General features: G+C 44.3%; 1 protein-coding gene across 1 annotated transcript; it reads right to left on the minus strand.

Annotated features, from left to right (window-relative positions):
* Positions 1 to 12232: 12232 nt before the first annotated feature.
* On the minus strand, positions 12233 to 23973 carry LOC146208952 (uncharacterized). Its single transcript, XM_084579582.1, has 6 exons — positions 23955 to 23973; positions 22793 to 22929; positions 16493 to 16644; positions 16353 to 16420; positions 13541 to 13624; positions 12233 to 12493 (listed from the first exon to the last, which is right to left on the minus strand). The coding sequence occupies exons 1-6, from the start codon at positions 23971 to 23973 to the stop codon at positions 12357 to 12359; spliced, it is 597 nt and encodes a 198-aa protein (XP_084435708.1). The 3' UTR covers positions 12233 to 12356.
* Positions 23974 to 25959: the final 1986 nt, after the last annotated feature.

Below are 25959 nucleotides of genomic sequence, written 5' to 3' on the forward strand. Positions count from 1 at the left end.
TCTCTCAGGGCAAGAACGCAACAGAAAAGCTATTGTCTTGCTTTTACAGTCGTGGAAGTAAGTGCTGATTATAAAAATCCGTTTTCGTTTCCTGTTTTCTGGCGCAAACACTTATTACCTTTGCCAAACGGATAAATTGGGACGCCACCATGTTTTCTGGAGTGGTCTCTGGCCTGAATGTTGCGGAGTTCCCTCACCGCATTCGTGGAGGATCGAGTCTAAACATATCTCAAGCATGTAAGAACCCTCTTTTATGTCACATTGTAAGCCAAGCTTCAGCGGAAAAGTTCAGCTGATCCGACGATATGGCTTATATTGCGGGAAAACACCTCAAACTTCGCAGTCTCCGCTTGGGCCGCAATTAACTGTGAAGGACGTTCAAAACAGAGCAACATGAGTTTCTAGCCCTAATACTGCCAGTGCCACAGCACAATTGCATCCGCATGATGAACAACTATTCCTCGAACAACGTTTGCTCCCAGCTTAAACAAAAATTATCAGGGCACTTATAAGGGCGAACGTGCAGCAGCGGGGCAGTATTTCAGGACTGAAGATACAGGCCATTGAGAATAAGCACCCTTGAAATATCAGCCAGAGAATTGAACTAAATATAGCACGCCTTAACATGCCATTGGACATAGTTTGACACTGGTAGCTCGGTAAATTTAGCGAGGCGCTTTACCATCTCAAAGGTACTACTAAATGTCACTTTGGCAAAGTTACCACTCTAGAATGATGGGAACATTAACCTCATTCTTTAATATGAGATGCGATATCCCTTGTGGCTCCCACCTGCGGCAAGCCTTGAGCTTACACCTTGTACTACATGTAGTTTCAATTTGCCAAGCCCGCAGCTCCTTAACGTTCTGTCCTAATCTCTCCCATGTTTTATTTAGTATACATTTCTAAGCTAACATGCTGCTCTTGTCCCTGTCGCATTTGCCAACGGCTATCTACATAAACATCTGCTTCAACGAAGTCGTATGAAAGTGCTTTGTATAGGATTAGTTTGCCATACTCGCCATCCAAGAGTCCTGGAATATAAAAGGCCAATTGACAATTGCGTGTTGGGAAAGGCGTGCCACCGGCTGTCGTTTGCGACAAGAGAGCCACTGAGCTAGATAAGTTGTCGTACTTGCAAATGTGACCTGCGTGTCGCTTTCTCAATTCGGTCCCGTTCAAAACAAGACTTGTCGAACTCCACTGCTCCCCAGCAAAGAGAAGAAGGACGTAAATCTAACTTCGGTTGTTTTAGCTGCGCCACTGATTGGTCATTGATTTGCGGCCAGCAGTAGCAAGACAGGCGAATGAAGCAGTGCTTGAATGAACTGTGATTATTGCTTTGAGATCAATGAAACTATCTGCGACAGTAGAAGTTACTATGAGTAGAAGTTACGAATAATTATTAGCATCTTTCTAAATAATAACATAAAGCTACTTGTTCTGTGATTCCTTACTATATTTTGCGTTTCTTTGAACTACGCAAGGTAATACATTTTTGAAGTGTTAGCTAATATGAAATATGCGGCTACGCTGCGACTTTGCTGACATTGCACTTAGCTTCTGTAGGGCTACAATTGAAGTTCAGAACGGACCACAACCATTATTACACGACAAATAAAGGATCGGCGCTCAGTTTGACATCATGGATAGGCTTGCCTTTGATTTTGCTAATAATAAAGGGGCGGTGGGGGATCGGAGGGAAGGGAAGGTTGTTTTCTTGCTGAATATTACGCGTTTAAATAAATATAGCCGTCAAGATGACCATGCAATGACTAAAGCCTGGTTTCCATTATGATGCTGGCTGTACAATTGGTGACCTATTTGGACGGAGTTCAAAATAGTGTCTGTTCAAGCGGCCGGCACACATAAAATGCTCCAAAGAAATAAATGAGCCGTCATGAGCCAAAACCATTTTGACAAAACACAATTATCCCATAGTTCCAACTGTGTTTGTGATAGAGCGATGGAATTTCAAACACTTTACGAACGGGACCCTAAAGGTAATGGTAGCGGTTGAGCGATGTGAGAATTTGGTACTGAACCAGAAATTCGGTGTCTGAGTGAGTAAGCTAACAATAATAATCTAATAACGATAATATTATAATACTAACACCCCGCCGAGATGGCGCAGTGGTTAGGGCGCTCTACCTGCGCCCTAGAACGCGGGATCGAATCCCGGCATCGGCGACCTTTTTTCCATGGAGGGGAAAAGCAAGGTGCCCGTGTGCTGTGTTATGTCAGTGCACGTTAAAGAACCCCAGGTGGTCGGAATTTCTGGAGTCCTCCACAACGGCGTCTCAGCCAGAGTTGCTTTGGGACGTTAAACCCCATGAACCAAACCAAACCATAAAATAAAAAACAATAATATTTATTAATATGATTATAATGTAAAGAAGAGGACCTGGCACCTGCACGCCGGCACGAGACGCGAGCACTAGTCGTTCGAGCCAGCGCCTACCAGTAAGCCTCGACCTAGCCCTAGCAAACAAGCTCGCCTTGCAATAAAGCTTGTTACAATCTTGGTTAGTAGAACTCGTTACATTACTAATAATAATAACAAAAAATAATAAATCTGAGAAACATGATTCGAACTTTATGTGCCCTCCTTAGACCAAATGCTGTCGTAGTATCTACAGCGTAGAACATGCTCTACCACAGCAGAGCTATATGGAATAAAAGAAGCTCTCTTCTACACTTTGCGCCCTAGTCAAGGGCGATGAGTAATTTTCACGGACTCGCAAGGTGCACTTCAAATCATGTTAAACCTATTGAATAAATATCCCCGGCCGATTTCTCATGACTTTGGATACCTGCACCACTTGGCTGTTACTGAAAGTCACATTATAATTTTGCAATGTATTCCGGCTCACTGCAGCATCCTGGCCAGCGAGAGAGCAGATGAATCTACCTGCAAAGGTCTGCAATATCACAATTATGAGTGCATCTAGTTTACAAAATCAGATGCGTCTCAACTCAAAGTTATCTGATTATTGTTTCTATTGATTTTAGCGCTTTCTAAATTGTATCGCATTTTAGCACTTCTCCAGGAAGGGTCCTGAATGTTCGGCGGAATTGTGTAAATACAAAAGGAAATGAATTAGATATACCGCCAAATGTTCCATGCACAGACTAAATGCATGGTTTATATCGGTGCCTCTTGTAGACTCCTCTGGACAGCAGTAAACCTTGCCTCCAAGAACTGTGCGCAGCTTCCTCGCAGAAGCTGCGCTCAAAGAGACAACGGCGCTCCCAAAATAGCTAGACCAGAATTTCCGACACTATAGCAAAGCGTTTTGATATTATATAGTCGCGCGAGTTGCTTCTTATGTGATGCGCACGATTTTCAGCAAAATCATAACCGGATCGACCAAGTAAGCGACAACAGCTGAGGCAGTCGAGTTAAGTTTGTCAAATCTAGTTCCGATAGGTTTCCAGTTGGGATTTCCTGTTTAAAATTCCACCCTGATTCTAACTTTTATCTCTGCTTTGAAGTTGGAGCTCGGTCTACAGATTTAATTGGCTCTAAAAAGGGTGCAAATAGGTTGGCCTCCTCCAAATCGCAAAAATCTACAGGAAGAACGATTAGAGGGCAAGACCTTTGCATATTCTGACAAAACCACTCCTCAAATCCCGATAGGAGCACACTTTTTGTTTATTGTTTTATTGCACTGATCGTAAACATTTATGGCGAAGCCTGAAGCGCAAAAAAATAGGGACGTGAGACGCACACCAGACACAGAGCTGAAGGTTGTAGACATTGTCCTTGATTTTATATTCGCTCCTTACTGAGCATCTTTTCGGAATGGTAAATTAGACCCAATAATATTGTAACGGATGAAATGGTTCTATTACAGGTAAGCTTCGTATCAAGGACGGACGCACACGGCTCAGAAAAAGCTGGACTAGTCTGCGCGCGCCTCGCTTCCTCCGCTTCTTCTTCTGCTGCTTCTGCTGCTTCTCAGTGCGCCGCTACGCAGAGTAACAATTCCTCCCGGGCAAACGATTCTCGTCCTCGAGAAAATGAGGTAGATCGAAGATTGCAGCGCTTCAGGCGAGCCACGTGAGCAACTTGTGTCTTGCGGGATCGGCGGTTATCCGTCGTGACTTTGGCGCTAACGTAATTCACGTCAGGGAGTTGGTCCAACACGACGAAGGGGCCATCGTATTTGCAGAGAAACGTCTCATATAATCCTCGCTTGCGAATAGGCGTCCAAAGCCAGACGTAGTCTCCAGGCGAGTAAGCAACTGCACGATGATGCAGATCGTAGTGTTCTTTCGAGCGGCTTTGAGAAGCCAGTATGCGTAAGCGGGCTACACGACGGGCTTCTTCGGCACGGCATAGTCTCTGGGAAACAGACGCATCGTCGTTGGGGGAAAATGGCAAAATGGTGTCTAAGAAAGCGTGTGGAGTTCTTGCATAGAGTAAATAGAAAGGAGAATAGTCGGTAACTTCATGATCTGCAGTGTTATAAGCGTACGTCACAAACGGTAGCACTGAATCCCAAATGCGATAGTCGGACGTACGTGTATGGACAGTATGGTTGTCCAGGTGCGGTTGGTGCGCTCGGTGAGACCGTTGGTCTGCAGATGATACGGTGCCGAGTGTCGGTATTGTGAACCACAAAGTCGGAGCATTTCTTCCATGACATCAGCAGTGAATTGCCGATCACGATCACTTATAACAACACCGAGTGCGCCATGGCGAAGAATAACGGAATGCAAAAGAAACTTTGAAACATCAGCAGCCTTTGTAGTAGCGAGAGCAGCGGTGTCTGCGTATCTGGTAAGACAGTCAACGCAGACGATAACCCAGCGGCAGCCCTCTACAGTCTTTGGAAAAGGACCGAGCAGGTCAATTCCAATCTTTGCAGAAGGTGAGGTAGGTAGCTTGACGGGTTATAAATGTTCGGCCGGCGTGGAGGTGCGTTGACATTTTTCACATGTCGCAACGTATTGCTTGGAGGTCTTAAACATTTGTGGCTTATAAAAACGCTGGCGAATTTGGGGCAGTGTACGACAGACGCCTTGATGTCTAGAGGTAATATCATCATGCATGGCACGCAAATTCTGTGCACGGAGACTTTTTGGGACGACCAAAACGAGGGCAGCACCGTCAACTGTGTAGTTCTTGAACAAGACACCATCTTCGATAGTAAACTGCGTTGAATCTGCTCTTCCTTCTGCTTCTTGTATAAGAGGCTGTAGTGACCGGTCGTTGCGTTGTTCTTGCCTAAAGGTCGCCATACTAGGAAACGTCGAAGCGATTAAGGCTAAACACCCGTGGAAGCTGTCCTAATCGTTAACGGAAGTCGGCAGTGGGTGCCGTGACAAGCAGTCTGCATCACTGTGATGTTGTCCACTCTTGTACGCGACATCAAAGTTGTATTCTTGTAGGCGTAATGCCCAGCGCGCCCCAGGCAAACAGATGGATCGCGAAGTCCGATGAGCCAGCATAGCAAATGGTGGTCAGTAGCTATGGTGAAGTAGCATCCATATAGATATGGTCGGAACTTGTGCACAGCGAACACAACTGTGAGCCAGGCACTCCAATTCGGTAACTGTGCAGTTCCGTTCATATTTTGTCAACGTGCGGCTGACATATGCAACAACGTGTCCAGCCCCACTATGCAGCTGCACAAGCACCGCCCAAAGACCGCCGCCGCTGGCGTCTGTGTGGGCCTCCGTCACAGCAGAAGATTCGAAGTGGCGCAGCAGCGGTGCTGAAGTTAGAGAACACGCGAGCAGATTGAAAGAGGATTCGCACTCTGGGGTCCACACAAATTGCGAATCCTTGTGCAGAAGAGAAGTAAGGGGGTGGGGAAGTTGCGCAAAACCAGCACTGTAGCGACGAAAATAAGAAGTGAGGCCAAGAAAGCTGCGAAGACTTTTCAGGGGGCGTGGAGTTTCGAAGTCGCGTACTGCAGCAATCTATTGCGGATCCGGCCTGATACGATCCTCATTGACGAGGAACCCAAGAACTAAAATTTGTCGCTCCCCAAAAAGGCACTTCTTCTAATTCAAAATGAGGCCCGCTTTGCCAATGCATTCAATAACTTTATGGAGCCTCTCATTGTGCTCTTGGAAGGTCTTTCCAAAAATGATATCATCAAGGTAACACATGCATATTTCCCATTTGAGGCCATGAAGGATAGTGTCCATAAATCGCTTGAACGTCGCGGGGGCGTTACATAATTCAAAGGGCATAACATTGAATTCATATAAATCATCTGGTGTTACAAAAGCAGTCTTCTCAAGGCTGGATGGATGTAGGGGAATTTGCCAACAGCCAGATCGCAAATCAACAGAGGAGAAATATGACGGCGAAAGCAGACAGTCGACATCGTCATCAATGAGAGGTAACGGATATACGTCTTCCTTTGTTATCGCAGTCAAACCACGGTAGTACACACAAAATCACCAAGAATTCTTTTTTTCGCACCAGGATCACAGGTGCGGCCCACGGACTGCAAGGTTCTCAGATAATTCTTTTGTGCGGCATTTTTTCCACCTGTTCTTGAATTATATTGCGCTCTGCCAAGGAGACTCTGCAAGGTTTTTGGCGAATAGGGGTGCGCTTTCTGTGTTAATTTTGCGCTGTAGCCGAGAAGCTGGGAAATGGCTACCCGATCCATTTGAGGCAAAGTCGAATACTTGGGCATGAGTTGTCAATATGTCTTGCAGAATACGACGTTCACTAGATGGGAGCAATTTATTGACCATGGCCCTCAATCTCAGCAAAATATTCAGGTTTTTATTTCGCGGCTCTTCTGCAATCGAAAATAATTCCGACGGTATGAGACAGAATTCTCAAATCTCGCAAGTGTCAAACCAGAAGGAAGACGAACAGGCTGTTCTGACACGTTCACAGTCCAGAGGTATGCGCGACTATCCTCCGCCTCCGCCTCCATGAAGGAGCATGGCACCAAAATATTTTTTTTTTCGCTCCATTCGAGACATCTGGCTCGATGACTACTGAATGTTCACTCATAAAGGATTCAGATGACTTCACGGGGTTCTAGAAACGTCGCCGTCATCGCAGGCAGCAGCACATCTTCCTCCAAGGCGAGAACTCCTTGATGACTCTTAGACATGTTATCTACTAATACGGGGATAATGTTCTGCTGCAAACAAATTTCACCACCACTAAAGTCTAAAGTCCTCCATAGCCCATAGAGGGCTATGGAACCAAAAATGGTAGGGGTAACATTAAGAGATAGGAAGCGTGCAGAGTGGGTCAGAGAAATAACTCAAATTACCAACATTCTAGTGGACATTAAGAAGAAATGGACATGGGCAGGACATGTAGTGCGAAGAGAGGATAACCGATGGTCGCTTAGGGTAACCAACTGGATTCCAAGGGAAGGAAAGCGTTGCAGGGGGGGGCAGAAAGTTAGGTGGGCGAATGAGATTAAGAAGTTCGCAGGGGTCAAGTGGATGCAGCTAGCACAGAACCGGGTTAAGTGGAGAAATATGGGAGAGGCCTTCGCCCTGCAGTGGGTATAGTCAGGCTGATAATGATGATGATGATGAAAGTCTAAAGTCGCACCACACTCGCGTAAAAATTCAAGACCCAAGATAACGTCATGCGTGGCCCGTCTCAATACAACGAATTCTGTCACACAGCACTCGTCAACAGCTACAACTGAAACTGAGCACACGTCAACTGGTATTAACGTTTCACCCCACGCTCCACAAAACGTAGTGCATTTGTCCCACACAAACAACTTTCTGCCGAAGGCGATTCTTACATGAAAGGCTCATAACTTACACAGCGGCAACAGTGTCAACCAAAGCATCTGTTTTAACAGTGTCTGCACACACTGACACTTTGTTCTTTAGCATGTCGATAGGTAGCAGTATGCGTGAAATTGACCGTCCGGCGACCTTACCTCCATCGGTCGCACCACCTAGTTTCCCACCGGTGGAGAAACAAAGCGGCGACATGGGGTGGCGAACAGGGTTGTCGCTGCGGTGTGGGAGTGATGCTGCGATCGGACACACGGGAGTTGTTCCGTGCGTGGCGCTGAGGGGAAGAGGGCCGATAGAAGGTAGCTGGTGGCTGCTGCTCCCACTGGGCACCATTCGTGAAGCGCGAGGCTCGTAGGACAGGGGGTCGGGTAATTTGACGACGCGGGCAAAGGCGGAAGATATGTCCTCTGCCCCCTCCCCCCCCCACCCGTAACATACGGGTGGCTGGCGGCTCTGGTAGTTCACTTCAGGATCTCTTGGAGGCAGAGATGGGGCGACAGAAGCGCGACGAGGGGCACCACGAGGCACTTCATCCCGATGGACTGGACACTGCTGGAAATAAGTGTGGGTTGTTTGTTGCAGGGTCCTCTCCACGCCGTTGTTGCAAGATGGTTTGCCGTTATTTTGTGCAGCCCATGGCATGCGTTGTTCTCATGATGATACGGACCTCGATGTCGGGTGGTAGGGTACACCGAAATTTATACGTTGCCGTTGAATATCCAGCTCCTCGCGTATAATTCTCCTGACCATAGAAACGATGTCTTCAGCCTCCGGAATGCCGATACCAGCAACAGTTGTCAGAATTGAAAGACAGCCAAATTTGGGCGCTATCAAACGTGCCTTTAACGCCTGAAATGCCCGGCACTGCTTGATGACATATGCAACTGTGGCAAGGGTGTCCCACGAAATAAGAAAGTTGTACACATCCTCAGCAATCCCCTTGAGAAGGTGCCCTACCTTGAGTCCTTCAGACATCTGCCGGTTTACAATGCGACAAAGTTTCAATATTTCTTTGATATAACGTGTGCATGTCTCACCGGGCAACTAGGCTCTCTGGGAAAGCTGATGCTCAGCGCGTTCCTTCTTCGCGAGGGTATCCCCAAAGGACTTCGTAATTTCTTCAACAAATCGGTCCCAGGTCGTCAGAATGTCTTCGTAGTTATCAAACCAAGTCAGAGCCGTGCCGGCGAGGATGAAAACAGCACTGTACAGACGCGGGATTGAGTTCCATTGGTTGTACTTGCTGCATCGTTCGTAATGTCGGAGCCATTCCTCAACGTCAATTTCGGGCTCATCGTAGAACGTACGCGGCTCTCGCTGGTGGGGAAAGGCCGTCGCCTCTTCAGGTCGCTATTCATGAGCCTGCGTCGTGCGGGTGGTAGCCATTGAAAGGTACTGTTGAGGAGATAAAGGTGGCAAACCTGCTACATGACGGTTGCGATGAGGTACTGGCGGATCCAAAAAGTTTTTACCCAGCACCTAGCACCAAATGTAGCGGATAAAATGGTTTTAATACAGGTGAACTTCGTATGAAGCACGGACGCACACGGCTCAGAAAAACCCGGATCAGTCTGTGCGCGCCTCGCTTCCTCCGCTTCTTCTTCTGCTGCTTCTGCTGTTTCTCAGTGCGCCGCTACGCGGCGTAACAATCTTATCATGACAACGATCGAATTAGTAAGATGCTTTCGGCAGCGCTGGGTTATTGTTTTTGGGCTCTCGAATGCTAAATAAGAAAAAGGTGGAGGCCTTGATGTAGGTTAAACACAACAGCTTGCCTAGTACTGGGCGCGAGGACATACCGTGGTACCCCCTCTCGGAAGCGAGCGCATGATGAAGTAAGTGGGATTACGCACGTTGAACGACTGCTGTAGGATGCTTTCCTAAGCAGTTCAGTTGCATGTTAGCATTACGATCATTTATTTATTTAATATACACCTGGATCTGAGCCTGTATAAGCTTATTTTGAGATATGAGACTCAGTCATTTGGTAAAAAAGCACTTCACCGAATCAGAGTTATCGAAGTTCGCGAGCTTTACAGCTACGACGACGAGCACCGGCAACAGCATTTGTGCTGTTATGAAATAAAAACAAAAGCAACTGAAATACAAACAAAAGGAACTGAAGCTACCACAAAACCATTCAAATGTAAGCAGTTCATGCTCAGGTAATGGGATTCCTTTGCAGGAGCAGATGACTGTCGGGAGCCTGAGAGATGTTGAGCGCCTTTGCTTAGCGCCGGATGAAGCCTCACTGTTTGCCTGCTCCTTTGAGCATAGTTGAACAAATACGTTTGACTGCGGGGATGGCATGAATTACTTTTTTAGCAAGTGGGAAGACGTAGGATCCACGCAGCGAATTCTCGCGCACTGACAACAGTCATTGACACTCTTGTTTAGAGCGGATATTTGTTTTTCTCACGCACAGTAGGTGTTTTTTACGCATATCTTGATCAGCACTTCACAACGTTAATGTAATGGTCTATTTGTAGTTTATTTACGGACTCTGTCTTTTGAATTTACTACAGTACTGGGGAAGCTACCCATGCATTCAGCTGCCCGAGGCGGCAAAATCGTCTAGTTCACTTCAGTGAAACTTCCGTGTCAACGCGTTCATTTAGAATAATTTGAGACCTTCTGGCCTTCGCAAGATTCCTCCTTTGTTTGGGCGGGTACTGCTTCATGAGGAAGCCAGAATCTTTTCCATCCTTCCAGCAATAGTATCTTTATCTCTTACAAGTAATAAGCGCAAATAAAAACGCGCGCCGTTTCTTCTGCCCCTCGCCGAACTTACAGCGCCAATTTTATGAACAAAATCTCTCTCGCTGAAATTTCTGCAGCGCACATCATGAGAATGACCACTCGCTGATATACACATTCATATTTTTATTAAGAAAGGATAATTCCGTGAGATTATGTTGCCGGCAGCAATGGGACACTGCGCCGGTTCCCCTCGCTTACATCCCTGTAGAAAGAAGTAATGGACGGTAGTAACAGCTTAAATAAACTTCAGCAGCTTCAGTAGTGATGGAAGATAAAAAATGCAAGGCTTGCACTCTCTATTAACGCAAACTGCACAAATAAACGCGCCTATTAGCTTTTAAAACACACAAATTCAGCCCAGCGTCCGCTTCAGTAGCACTAAGAGGAGTCACGTGATCCTACTTTCTCCTTTAGGTCTACACTAGCGCTACTCGCTCCAGCACTGGCGCTCGCGCCCAATAGAAGAGAACGTTTCAGTATAATATACGCCAGAAACATACGACTCATGTGTAAGCAGGTGGCCTGGATTCTGTTCATTACACATGCGTCATATATGCAACTTCTGCACAATTAGTCTGAGGGTGATGTGCGGTCGTGAATTTGTGACGAACGGAGCACGAACAAAGTATTTCGTCAACAACTCGAGAATGTAAGCAGCGGCCACAGTCGGTAAGTAGTTGACGGGGAGCGCCACGATGAAGTATGACGTCATGCAGAATAAAGTCCGCAACATCAGTGGCGCAGTTGGTTAAAATAGCACAAGTATAACATACCGCGTGGCATAATTGGTGGCCACAGCGATCCATTAAGTAGGACTTGCGCTGCGAGGGGCAGAACTCGGCACATTGACATCAAGAGCCGTTGAGCATCCACACTGTTTGCATCGTCGCCTTCTCGAACAGCCTTTCATCTTTCACGCGCTCCTCCGTGGTCGTCGTCGTCCATGCATTCCCCGGTAGATAGGCTATTATAATGGTATATATATATATATATATATATATATATATATATATATATATATATATATATATATATATATATATATATATATATATATATATATATATATATATATATATATATATATATATATATATATGTCACGCCACTGACGACGAGGAAGAATTGTGCTGGTCTGGGAGAAGAAGAGCAGAAAGCGTTGGTGCCTGGGGGCTAGTAGGCTTCAGTTTACCCCACTGCCATAGCATTGTAAATAAACACCCCTTTTCTATTTCACCGTAACAATATATATATATATATATATATATATATATATATATATATATATATATATATATATATATTTACGTACCTACACCTTCCTCTCCACACACACACCCACACACACACACACACACACACACGCGCGCGCGCACGCACGCACACACACACACACACACACACAGACCCACACACACACACACACACACGCGCGCGCGCGCACGCACACACACACACACACACACACACACACACACACACACACACACACACACACACACACACACACACACACACACACACACACACACGCACACACACACACACACACGCACGCACACACACACACACACACACACACACACACACACACACACACACACACACACACACACACACACACACACACACACACACACACACACACACACACACACACACACACATATATATAAATGCGTGCAGGTGTAGCATTCATTTTATTATGGAACCACTGAGATCTAACACGTATAGACGGCGAGGTATTAAACGCTTGTCGCGAACTAATAACCATACGTTCTAGTCAGATGGTAAAAGAACAAATGGCCGGTAAGCAGATAAAGGCAGCTTTTCCTTCTTTATCTTCAGAGGTCATCCGTATCATTTTCACAAGAATCTTTAGAGTACGCTGACACGCTGACGTCACAAATGTCATCCAGCTGATCCAAGCAATGCTGAGGCACATCGTCTTTAACACGCTCGGACACCCACAGCTGACACTCTGCATGAAAGAAGGGAAACACACAAATTTGACTTGCTTGAATGTTGCTTGCTACCGTCAGCGATTTCATGCCGCGTTCTCATCGCATTTGATACTGCCGTATTGTTACATGAAGCAGGGCATAAATGGGCACTACCAGAATGAAGAGTACAAAACCTTTCCAGTTACGTAATTACTCCTGATCTTGCCCACTTACGACAGTCGGGTTTCAACGGCACTAGGATTGCTTATTGACACAAGTTATGTATCTGCAGGTATTAAGAATGTCCGTATAGTTTGACTTCTTAGTATGAGAGCACTGTGATGTAGGGCGCCGTTGGAGATTTTAATACTTTAATTTGGAAAGTATTTCCACGGTGATGTTATGAACCGGGGCATAAATGGGCGCTACCAGAGTGAAGAGTACAAAACCTTTCCAGTTACGTAATTACTCCTGATCTTGCCCACTTACGACAGTCGGGTTTCAACGGCACTAGTATTGCTCATTGACACATGCTATGGATCTGCAGGTATTAAGAATGTCCGTAAAATTTGACTTCTTAGCATGAGAGCACTATGATGTAGGGCGCCGTTGGTGATTTTAATACTTTAATTTGGAAAGTATTTTTACGGCGATGCTAGAGCTCTAGCTCCGAAACATTCAGATTTCTTAAGTGTCCTGCAGCATAGCTTTCAATGCTGCTATGGGTGCAGTAAATCAGACGGCAGGAGACAACCAGAAGATGCGTCGTTTTCGGCTAAAAGAAAGATGCCAATTGCATCTCAGCGCAACGACTTTTCTATCGGCATTTTATTATCTTGGCGCAGGAACTAGAAGAAAAAGCTAGCGTGGCATGGCAGCAATGTTTTCTTTGGATACCCAGGTGGTGTTTTCCTCTTTATGATAGCAGAATAAAACGCAATAGTGCTAGCTGCAGAAAAGGTACATTTTTGAACACTTATCTAGTACGAAATACCAACATATATCTCCTCCATGAGTGAGCTTACTCACTATCAAGTTAAATGTTGTGAAGATTCACTTTTATATTAAAACGTTTGTGGCCTTACGGTTTCCATTGTAGGGCATGTCTACAATGGTACAGTCCTTGTAGTCGGAGTATATAAAATGAACCACCCATGAGTGTTCGGAGTCTGGAAGACAAAGATAAATGTGAGGTAATTCAGTTCCACAGATGTTCGCACATGATTCTCTTCTTTAGGAAAAACTCATCAGGAAGGAAAAAGATGCTCACGTTCCAACAGCTTATACTCTAAAGGCAGTCATCGGGTTGTGGCGAAAAAGGTCGATCGTTCATAGAATATTGGGCATCCTCGAAGTAGGCTTAAATAAGTGGCTAAAGAACCACTTGTGCAAGGATTCGCCATAGGTGCAAGGAGAATATTTTATTCTCATTCCCAAAGCAGAAATAGTCCTAATGTCTCAATTAGTCGGTGCGTTATATAAGGAAATGAGATACATGAAAGTGGAAGCTAGCGATGTTGATGCCAGGGCTTAAATGTGAATGTACATTGCGATAAAAACGCCGCCGGTTATGCTAAAAGCTATTTGTAAGGACGAAACGGTTGATATGTTGACTGGAGTGGGATGTGGCTACACACATGGACGAGTACAGGATATTTATGTCGAAGTTAGTTGCCTTGCTGCAGTAGCACATAAATATTAAGGGTCTAATAATGGGGCTGCTCAGGCTTCGATAGAAGCACATCAGTTGGCATTGTGATATATCTAGCATAGATACGCATGTGGTGTAATACATTCTACGCGCAGATTGAAGTCCTACCTGTACTATCAGAAGCAAACATCGCTTCTAGTTCGCCTTTATAAAAGCCTAGAAGTGCTTAGAGGCAAGCGCACAATTATCAGTGTGGTCTCCCTTCGTCGGAAAGAAACGATAGGACTTGTGAGATACCCTCCCCAAATCAATGAAGTATCTCATTGTCAGACTGCTACCTCGCCTGTTTAGCTTTTTTTTGCAGGGTTTTTGGCTCATGGTGCACGGTAAGAAAGAAGTGTCAGTTGCTTTGCCGTAAGCTTGCAGACGAATAGCAGGCTATAACTTAAAATGGAAACTATGCCTGAACCTTTCAATAACGACATGCAACGCAGAGAATATGGTCCTCATGTCTAGAGACAGATTCATCATCATCATCATCATCATCAGCCTGATTATACCCACTGCAGGGCGAAGGCCTCTCCCATATTTCTCCACTTAACCCGGTTCTGTGCTAGCTGCATCCACTTGACCCCTGCGAACTTCTTAATCTCATCTGCCCACCTAACTTTCTGCCTCCCCCTGCTACGCTTTCCTTCCCTTGGAATAAAGTTTGTTACCCTAAGCGACCATCGGTTATCCTCTCTTCGCACTACATGTCCTGCCCATGTCCATTTCTTCTTCTTAATTTCCACTAGAATGTCAGTAACTTGAGTTCTTTCTCTGACCCACTCTGCACGCTTTCTATCTCTTAATGTTACCCCTACCATCTTTCGTTCCATAGCCCTCTGGGTTGTCCTCAACTTAAGTAGAACTCTCTTGGTTAGCCTCCACGTTTCAGCCCCATAGGTGAGTACAGGCAAGATGCAACTGTTGTATACTTTCCTCTTGAGCGATACCGGTAAGCTGCTAGTCATAATCTGCGAGTGCTTGCCAAATGCGCTCCACCCCAATCTTATTCTTCTTGATATTTCCTTTTCATGGTCCGGATCGGCGGTTACTATCTGTCCTAAGTAGACATATTCGCCTACTATTTCCAGTATTTCGCTACCTAATGTAAACTGCTGTTCCTTCCCGAGACTGTTGACCATTACCTTAGTCTTCTGCATATTGATTTTCAAGCCTACCTTTCTACTTTTTCTGTCTAGGTCATCAATCATTATTTGCAGTTCATCCCCCGAGTTGCTTAGCAAGGCAATGTCATCAGCAAATCGCAGATTACTGAGGTATTCTCCATCTACCCTTATCCCTAACTGCTCCCATTCCAAGTCTCTGAATACTTCCTCTAAACAAGCTGTGAATAGTATTGGGGAGATTGTGTCTCCTTGCCTAACACCTTTCTTTATGGGAATTTTGTTGCTTTCTTTATGTAGAACTATGGTTGCTGTGCAGCCACTATATATATCTTCCAGCACTTTCACGTACGGCTCGTCTACCCCCTGATTTCGCAATGCCTGCATCACCGCCGAGGTTTCAACTGAGTCAAATGCTTTTTCGTAATCAATGAATGCTATGTATAAGGGCTGGTTATATTCCGAGCATTTTTCTATCACCTGATTGATGGTATGGATATGATCGATAGTTGAGTACCGTTTCCGAAACCCTGCTTGATCCTTTGCTTGATTGCAGTCTAAGGTTGTCCTGATTCTATTATTGATTACCTTAGTAAATACCTTATACGTAACAGACAGTAAGCTGATTGGTCTGTAATTTTCTAATAATGTTTCGTGAGCGGAACATTTTCCCCACTACATACTATAGAAAATGCACCAGAGCGCCTGCGTTTCTCCTCTCGGGTTTCTTGAGAACTCTTACCAGCAACCTTCAGGATACGTTTAGGTATGTTTGCACTTAATATTGACATACGTCAGCGATACGAAACTTTGAGATCTTTACACGTATCGAAATCAACTCGGGGGAGAACCGGCAGGGGTAAAAGTAATCTCGAACAATTCAGCTTCAATCAATAAATGAATTCCTCGCTTAGAACTGATGAAGCGAATGTTCCTCTGAAATCTGTTCTTTGACATTCTCGATTATTTCATCCTTTCTGCAATGATATGTTTTTCGCAATAAAGTAATTTCATACAGTACGTAACGCTATAACAGTGAGCGCCAACAGCAGAAGCAAGCGAAGCTGCGTTGACCATCATTCAACGTGAAGACAACCTTGTCTGGTGTTTCGCCAGCTGTCAAGTGTATGAAGACATTCTTTCTGAAAAATATACAAGAGCAAAGATCTGATGACAGCAGTAACGCACGATATCGCCTTTTTGCTTCGTATTACCTCTCCGTCCCGCCGTGGCCCTTAAACATCCATACGTATGTGGCTGTTTTGGCATCCATGTCCAACTCTATACGCTTGTTGGTTAAACACTGAAACTCAGGATCATCGCCCGTAGTGTACTGCAGCACGACGTAAGGGAACAGAGAAAACACCTACAACGAAATTTCATGAATGAGAAGTTTTTCCGAATCATTTTTCAAGCTGTGCCCAAATGCAGTTTTAAGATCGGATAAACTCCAACAAAGCAACAAATAAGGAAAGCAACTCCAACAAATAAGGAAAGAATGAAAATGAAGCTTTGACGTTATTTGGGTACATCTTTGGTCCGGAGTTTTCACCTAAATAACGCGTTATGGAGGAGAAAAGGAGGCCTTTCGTACCACTAAAATCACAGAAACAGATAAATGTGTTATTGGCAATAACTTCATTTTGCAAGGAGTCTGTTGTGTGGCGTCTACGCCAACCTAGTAAGAGTACTACAGAAAAATTAGGAGAACGCTTAAACTTCTCGTCAGCATTACACGTTATAGCTCATTTATTTATTTAACCATACTGCCACAGACAAACGCTTTAGCCCCAGCTGGAAGGGCATTACAAAAAAAAAAACAAAAAACGAATGAACAGTATTAAACAAAAGCAGAAATATTAACTACAAAAGTTCAGCTCTGGTCATCTTAACAAAAAGGAGAAACTTTCAATAGCCCAATGCAACTTAGAGCTTTTTGGATAAAAAGACACTCCACTTCTTTCAGGAATCGCTTCACTCAATACGAATTGGTGGTAACTCTTTCCAGTCCTTAATTGTGTCAGGGAATTATTATATGAGTATTTTTTTTTAAATTGAAGTTTACTTGTGTTGCATAGTTTGCCTTGTTCCTATATAAGTAACTTTATGAACGCCATTCAGAATGTTGAGCGAAAGCGTTCCTGACAGAAATTTATGAATATATGTACACTTAATTTTCGTCGTGTTTTGAACCTTAGGACCTGATGAACTTACATAAAACGCGAAGGAGAGTTTAAACTTCGGTATTTGCCTATATGTATCTTACCGCGTTTCTCTGAATGCATTACAGTTTTTTGCCGTTTTTCTTGATGTAGGGACCTCACAGTACTGAGGCAGATTCTAACACTAACCATACACATGCATTATATGTGTATACATTGTATACTAAAGGGCGAGCTCTAAGCTGTATCGTTAAAAAGAAATCATTGCTTTCAAAAACCAGATTTCCGAGTTGTACAAAGACAATGAGATGTTATTCGTACGATTGCTCCTAAGTATTTGCACCTCTCATCTTCGCAAATCGCACTGCTGCTAAGGTGGTAAAGAGATAGGCTTGGAGAATTCCTTCTTGTGACGTGTAGAAGAGCTTTTATAGCAAAAGCACTGCTCTGAGATGTAAAGGGAAACCTCGGATGGCCGCAGCTACGCCGTGAAGAGGTGTAAATGTCCCTTAAGAGCCGTAATTACGGTCTTCTCATAAACAAACCAGCCTGGCATGACATTTGAATTCACGTTATCCCCATGTCATTGGCTGGAGCTGCCAAATCGAGCCGCTAATTTTATATGGGAGGGTGATATTAGAATACGCCTGCCAGAACCGTTTGCATTCTTGTTACCCCATACGACATGCAGGCACGTCCATACGGCTTGATTAAAGCGTGACTTTCTGTGTGGGCTGGTAGCTTACGCTCTCTTGTCGTACCTTTAAAGAACGAGCCTAAATGTTACCAATAATGTAGCACTTTACACTGCTAGTGCATGGCAGGGGAAGAATGTAGCAGTCAGAAGAAGCTTCCGCCACGCAATTCAACTCGGGTTAACCAGAGCTAAACTACAAATATTTTTTTTTCGTGGAGTTCTATACTCCGATCAGCACACCAGCCATGAATTAACTCTTGAGACGCCAGTAGAAAAGCGCGTCGTCCCCACATGGCATCATTTTTTAAAACAACACAGAATTTATGTTCTGGACTATACCTACTGCAAGGCGAAGGCCTCTCCCAAATTCCTCAAATTCACCCGATCCTGTAGCGAGCTGCATCCACTTGACCCCTGCGAACTTCTTAATCTCATCCACCCACCTAATTTTCTGCCGCCCCCTTCTACGCTTTCATTCCCCTGGAAACCAGTTTGTCGCCCTAAGCGACCATTGGTTATCCTTTCTTCGCGCTACATGTCCTGCCCATGCCCATTTCTTCATAATTTCCATCATCAGAATGTCAGTGACTCGAGTTATGTCTCTGACCAACTCTGCTCGTTTACAATCTCTTAACGTTATACCTACTGTTTTTCTTTCCATAGCTCTTTGCGTTGTGCTCAACTTAAGTAGAACCCTCTAGGTTAGCTTCAACGTTTCAGCCCCATAGGTAAGTACAGACTTTACGTTAGCACCGACTATATATTGTGGGAATTTTCAGCATTGAGAGACTGACACAGTTTGCTAAAGAAACGTATTTAGATAGTTTGCTGCTGGAGGGAAGGAAGGCGAAATGTTTTTCTCGCTACTTTGTGAATACTTGCACTTACAAGAACCCATATACAGTTGGAGGTACAACACCCTTTGTCAACAATTTAGAGCCCAGGAGGTTTACATCTGAGCCATAATAAGTGGCTCGTAATGCATTACCAGGTTTTTGAAGTTGCTGAAGACAAGATGATTTTCCGTCCTACATTCTCCGATGACTAGGAATTCAACGATTGTTAAAGAATTCATAATATACGCCTTAAAAGCAAATCCTCTGAGCTCTCAACTATTGCCAGAGGCTGCACATATGTTTTAGATTAAAAACCTATCTAAAATTATTCTCAAACTTTATATTTTGATGGATGTTAGGTGCGAAATGAAATAGAATGCAAACAACCTGAACGCTGCCCAACGAAATGTTGAGTCGTTATTTTGGATCCGAAATCACGTGCGTGTTTTTTCCCACACGTTTTTCTCAACGACGATGATGACGACTTTCCGGAAGAACATTTGGCGTAAATATCTGAGCGTGATAATTGCGCGATTGCATTTAAACCAGTCACGGAAGTGGCGATTACATCTGCTGTTTGCAGTAAATAATTCCACACGGTTCCGTCCGACCACACGCATAGAGCCTATGAATTTTGTCTCATGGTTTTAAGTGCACTTTTAAGTTTTCGTACTAAAATTAAACCGTGGAAAGAAACCCATTGATTTTATCTGGTAGGGAACCGGATTGCCCATCGGTGCAGATCGTAGCCCACCTGCCGACTGCAACACTATCTTGCACTCTGTACTGCCCTTTCACGTTTCCATCAATTTGCATCTCTGCGAAAAACATTCGCTCTTGAAACTCGCTACAATACCTTAAAAGGCTAGCGTATATGCCACTAACACGTATGCTGCGTCTGCTTCGCGACCACAGACTTCCGCTGTAGAGCTTCATTTTAAAGAGTCCCTGGAAAGAAAAAAACTGAAAAAAGTTCTTTCGGGAGATTCAGGTGTGCAGTGTGATAACATTGCAGTTTAAAATCTACAGGTAGTGGAAACTAATTCGTTGCCCTCTACTACGAATTATCTACCAACTTTAACCTCCGCCTTCACACTTCCCTTACAACTCCCTTCAGGTGTTCACAGAAAAATGTGTGAGAGATACTCAGCATTCTTTCCTGTAAACGAATTATCATTATTGCGACCGGAACAACTATCTCGGCCGCTAAGGGCTTCTAGTACAAATATAATATTTGCTCTTCGTCTGCGTGTCGGCCGCCTGCCTACAGCGCCAAGAATATGCTATATAGTGTGCCGTGAGCTGCCGTGAGCTGGTAGTTCCCCATAAGAAGGGGTGACGCCATTTGCAATGACTGCCACCAGAAGCTGCTTAGGGTCGTTCGCAAAGTAGGTGTGCGGAATCACATGCTAACAGACGATTTCGCTTTACAGGTATGTATGTATGTATGTATGTATGTATGTATGTATGTATGTATGTATGTATGTATGTATGTATGTATGTATGTATGTATGTATGTATGTATGTATGTATGTATGTATGTATGTATGTACGTACGTACGTACGTACGTACGTACGTACGTATGTATGTATGTATGTATGTATGTATGTATGTATGTATGTATGTATGTATGTATGTATGTATGTATGTATGTATGTATGTATGTATGTATGTATGTATGTATGTATGTATGTATGTATGTATGTATGTATGTATGTATGTATGTATGTATGTATGTATGTATGTATGTATGTATGTATGTATGTATGTATGTATGTATGTATGTATGTATGTATGTATGTATGTATGTATGTATTTATGCAAGTATGTATGTTTCGCTACACCATAAAAAATTTAGTTTTACTTTTGGTTGCTAAAGAAACCTTTTGAAGCCCCTACCTTTATATAAAAGAAAACGGAAGATTCTCCTCAAGTTAAGCAATTCAATAACAGTGAAGGAGAAAACAAAGGGATTTGGTGTATATGTATTACTTAAAAAAAACCTGCATCTTATTACAACTTGGCTAGGATCTTGCACGGTTTATCAAACTAAGTAAATACTGCTGTACATAAAAAGTAATAAAAATAATTAAACCCGTGTAAATGCTATTTACATAGAGGCGGGAAGTACATTCAGCGTGCGCACACGAAAACTAAAAACTGCTCCCGCATCCTCAGTGCGGACGACGGTCGGCCGCGCGCCGGACTGACAGATGCGCAGCGACGACCTCTCCTCTCCCCCCCCCCCTCCCTTTCTCCACACGATGGATGGATGGAATGTAGGAGCGTCCCCTTTGAAATGGGGTGGTAGCACTAGCTAGAATGCTTATTTTTCTCCCTGTATCTTAATTATTGTTTTAGATTGGTTAACAATACCATCATTACATTTATTAAATTTTAGTTTCTACCTTTAACATTATGTTAAGTTTCTGGTTTTAAGCCACAAATCTTCCAGTCGTTTTTTACTGGCTTCCACCGCCGGTTTATTCACCCGGCCACTGGTATCTCTAAACCCCAGAGCTTCAAGAAGAGTGACTGCGCCTGCATCGACTTCTGGATAGATACCATTATATTTGAGTATAATATGGTCGATTGTTTCACTGCAGTTACCACATAAAGCACATGCGTCATCTTCATTGTCAAATTTTTTTTTTGTAGCTACGTGTTCTAAGGTCCCCTGATCTAGCTTCAAAAAGTAGGGCACTGCCTCTTGAGTTATCAAAAAGAGCTTCCTTCCTGATCTGCCTTTTCCGCTTTCGGTATAATTCCACACTCTGTTTCTTTTGGATAGAATTTATCCAATTTTTACCTTCTGTGTTTTTCACCTGTTGCTTAACGCTCTTCATTTCTTCGTCATTGTGACCAGCATACTTACTGGTTAGTTTCCTAGTCCTTTTCCTCCAGTGTGAGTCAACGCTTTTCAGGTATAGGAATTTAAATACTTTAGCTGCCCATCTGTTACTGTCCAATTCCCTCACACATCTGTTGTCAGCAGCACCCCTGACGGCAGCTGCTGGCAGTCATTGCTCGCTCTCTGTGCTACCTCGGCGCCCTCGGTCGGCAAGTGGTCGACAGACTATCCAGTATATTGTAGGCACTGTAGCCTGACCTCAGTAGAACCTTGTTCCCTGGCTATGTCCACGAGTTCGCATCAGAGGGAGAATTCAATCGGAGAGCAGCAACCTTTTCTGTAATACGAGTGTCTAAACCTCTCAAACCACATCTGTCCTCGGAGCTACAGGTCGCACGTGTTGCGCTGCAGCCCTGCTCGGGCTTCCTCCGATGGCTCTCTGGACAGTCGCGGATTGGAGGCAATAAGCTGGCGGACCAGCTTGCCCGTGACACTCGTAACCAGACACCGTTCATCCCTTGGCCAAGGTCTTTGGAGGACGGGTTGAGACTGTCTCCACGCGCCCCCATCAGCGAATATTACACTGCTGCTCGCTTAGACTGCTAACTATACCCCGACCCACATCCCAATCTCTCCGTTCGGGAAGCTCATGTCCTTCGACAGATATAGCTAAATACGCTCATAACCAGTGTACGGCTATGTCGGTACAAATTCCGTCGTGATCCAGAATGCCCCAACAGCCTTCTGCTTAGCCGACCTTTCCCACTGCCTGTTTTCATGCCCGGCTTAATTGAAATCCGGCTTCTTTCCCACCCCATTCCATACCGTCTGGACTTCGGCGGACTGGCTTGGTGCTGAGGGTGTGCAAGAATAGCGCCTGCTCGTCCAGAAGGTCACCGATGTATTAGGCGCCTATGTGTTTCACTTTAATAACGTCTTCTACTGCTAATACTACTACTCAACTCACCTCAAAAGTGTCTGTCACATTGCGAGGAAGACGGTGCACTGCCTTTGCAGTGGTTTGTGCCACGAACAACGTAACTTGAGCTGCAGCAATAGCGACTACCACAACAGTGAGCCTCATTGTGTCGTCTGGCCTGAATGCTGCGTGAAACCGGACGCCTGCTGAGCCATTTTAAGTGCAGAGGCAATTGCAAAAATCGGGGTCACGTGAGGAGACCCGTACTTTAAAGCTGGAAAGACGGACCATTCAGGTACTGCATTTCTCCATTTACGCTAGTCTGAGCTGATGTATCTAATGAACGCACGGCACAGCAGGTGTCATACTGATGGCGAGATATCAAAGTGTAATGCGTACCTGGCACAGTTTCTGTCAAATGTCAGGAAAGCTAAAATTTTGAGAAACTATTTTCTTTATTTAATGTGTACTGCCTGCGCAGGAGTGGGCGGAAGTGAAGTTCTAATAACGGTCGCTTCTATACTGCCAGGCCTTTGTTGTGCCTGAGCAATATATTTCATTCTGAGTGCTGCTTACAGAGCTTAAGGCATATAGGAAGAAAGCATGGCAAAAAATAACATTACCATTGAAAGGATGCTCGCTTTTCGAAACAATAAAAATATATGAGAAAGTGCATTTTGAGTGACTTCTTACCTAAATACTGAGAAATTTGATGATGACGTCTGTTTCGGTGACGTTTACAACTTCAAGCGATTTCACCCAGTTCCTTTTCAGAGTCGCTCAATGCTGCTAAAGAAGGCCTCACGACTTTTAACTTGGATCTAGTTTTCTAAGTCCAACCTTTTAGGCGTTGGAAACGAATTACCTCAGCAGTTGACGTCAAAATCGCTTTTCCATCCCGCACCGTGTGCTAAGGAGGAGCCTGAACGTCAAAAGAGATTCATTCGATTGCGGCAGAAATGACCATTCCAGCGCAAAATGATTTTACGTACTTTCCCATCAGTTTTCACATACTTTACTAATTTATTTGAATCCTAAACAGCTTCAGCTGCTTTTTAACTACAGGAACAAAAGTACGGAGGAAACGAAAACATGCTGAAAATATAAAACTAAAAGACAAGCAGTGCCACAAAAATAAAAGTGAACATAAGAGAAAAAATCTAAATATAAAAAACAAAAGCCTGCATACAGGGTACGAAAGAGAACTCACCTGTCCACACAACCGTCATGTGTCCGCCACACAGCACTCTGGGCACAGTGAACAAAGCTCGAGTCCAAGCTTCGTTCTATTAGCCGATATCAGCAGCCTTTAAAGAATGTCTCATTCCTTCTTTGTGTGCGTGTTGTACTTGTTTCTGCGCTTTTGCAAGCTATGCGTCTCTGCCAGTTTGGCGAGCTATCTGCGTTATAAACACACTAGGGCTTTGTAACTAGAGTGAGCAGAAATAAAACTATTGTAAACAAGTAGGATAAAACATTCATATCTCTTAATACAATAAAAATCAACGACATCGAAACGCAAGTCATCTATCTTTTGTCGCCCCGCACAGCGACTGAGTCTTTATGTTGCTGTACACCTCATCCCAAAGACCAAAAGGTCGACGCTGGGCACTGTATCTACATTTCCATAGAGGGAAAACATTAGGCGCACTTCTAATTTGCGATGTTAACACAAGGTAAAGAAGCCCATATGGCCAAAATTTCTAATGCCTTAACAACGGTTTTCTCATTCACGTTTGGGGGTAAAAATCTACAAATCGAAGGTACCGTCTTCAGTTTGCTATTTACCTGGGCACTTTGCTTTGGCAGTCGTCCTTTGTACTGGGGCAACGGATGACGCTCGGAAGCATCCATTTCTTTCATTCCATGGTTTGAAAACGCGCATAGTTCCTGTGTGACATCTGCAGCTGCGATCAACTCAGTCGGAGCTTTGCAGAAAAGAGTGGGCTGTGAACAACCATGCAGTAACTTTCTTATTTCGGTTATTTAAACACTATCTAAAGTTCTCTGGCAGTAATAGTAGTATAAACTACTTATTTTGTAAAATGGGTTATGGAATAAGGGTGGGGTAGGTCGGGTCCTTTGTCCTGGGCTCCCTTTGCTGAAGCAGCTACCCGAGCTCTCGCAAACAATTCTTTTGGTCCACGAGGCCGGAGCTGGACAGGGCGACCCATCAGTGCTCCCACCTTGGGTCTTCTTTACGAGGTATAGGTTGGGTTTCCTGGCTAGCCCATACCATAAAGCAACATTAAGCTTGTCTGCCCGCAAAACGTGCATTCAGGTGAAAAGGTACCAGTAATAATTTTCACTTCTGAAATTGTCTAATTAAGAAACGAGTAACCCGGATCGGAATGCTGTGGACCAAAAGTGCACATGGAAATTACGGTGGCGGATGTCTACATTGACGATGTTATTATTTAATTGGTATTTTTAGCGTTTGTTTATGTTTCACTATAAAATGCAGGCCGCAATAAAGAAGAAAACCTCGGCACCTTTTTGGCGTAGATGTTTCATTCTTTATTTCTTTCTGTTTACTGCTTTCAGAGCCACACCGCAAAGCTTGCGTGTATTGAACGACATTGATTGCAATACAGACCGGAGTGCGGCAGTTGCGATACAAGACTGGCTCGCGCGTGTTGCCGGCCTCTTGCACTAGGCAGCCAAAACGGCAGAAGTACCTCTGTGCAGTCTATTATACAGGGATTTCTTATCCTCCGCGAGTACCTAAACAGTGAGTATCTACGTACTTAATAATAAGAACGTCTTCAGGGAACAGATACATTGTTTACGATTGCACTAACTACCACGACAATGGCAACTAATTATTTAGCACTGTTTTCAACAAGGTTGTCGACCTGGCAAATTAGAATTAATTTTGGCTGGTTTAGCATTATGTGAAACGTGCACAACATGTGTCGGGAGCTATACTGATATCGACTGCTCAAGATGCACAGCTGTCGTCCGTCAGGCTCCACAGTTGCTGCACAGCAGCCAAGGTGATTGCCGCTGGCCATGCAAATAATTATGGGCTATACTGGTAGGGCCAAAGGTATAAATTTTGTTTGAAGCGGTCGGTCTAATCTCATGCGGATCGCAATACAGTTTTGACATTTAGCGACTATGTAGCAGGAACAAGCCTGTATGCTTGTAGTATTTTCTCGACCATTTTCTGTCTTGGCTTCATCAATACTAGAAAGACAACTGTAGCCTACAAA

The sequence above is a fragment of the Amblyomma maculatum genome, chromosome 1, assembly GCF_055883805.1.
Source record: "Amblyomma maculatum isolate TAMU_Amacu chromosome 1, ASM5588380v1, whole genome shotgun sequence".
Taxonomy (NCBI): domain Eukaryota; kingdom Metazoa; phylum Arthropoda; class Arachnida; order Ixodida; family Ixodidae; genus Amblyomma; species Amblyomma maculatum.

Bases quoted from the DNA above. Each gene is read 5' to 3' on its own strand.
- LOC146208952 (XM_084579582.1), bottom strand. The intron at 16,421-16,492 runs GTAATACGAAGC...TATATTTTTCAG, and splicing joins GGCCACGGCGGGACGGAGAG to AAAGAATGTCTTCATACACT. The intron at 12,494-13,540 runs GTAAGGCCACAA...TCTTTCATGCAG, and splicing joins CATGCCCTACAATGGAAACC to AGTGTCAGCTGTGGGTGTCC.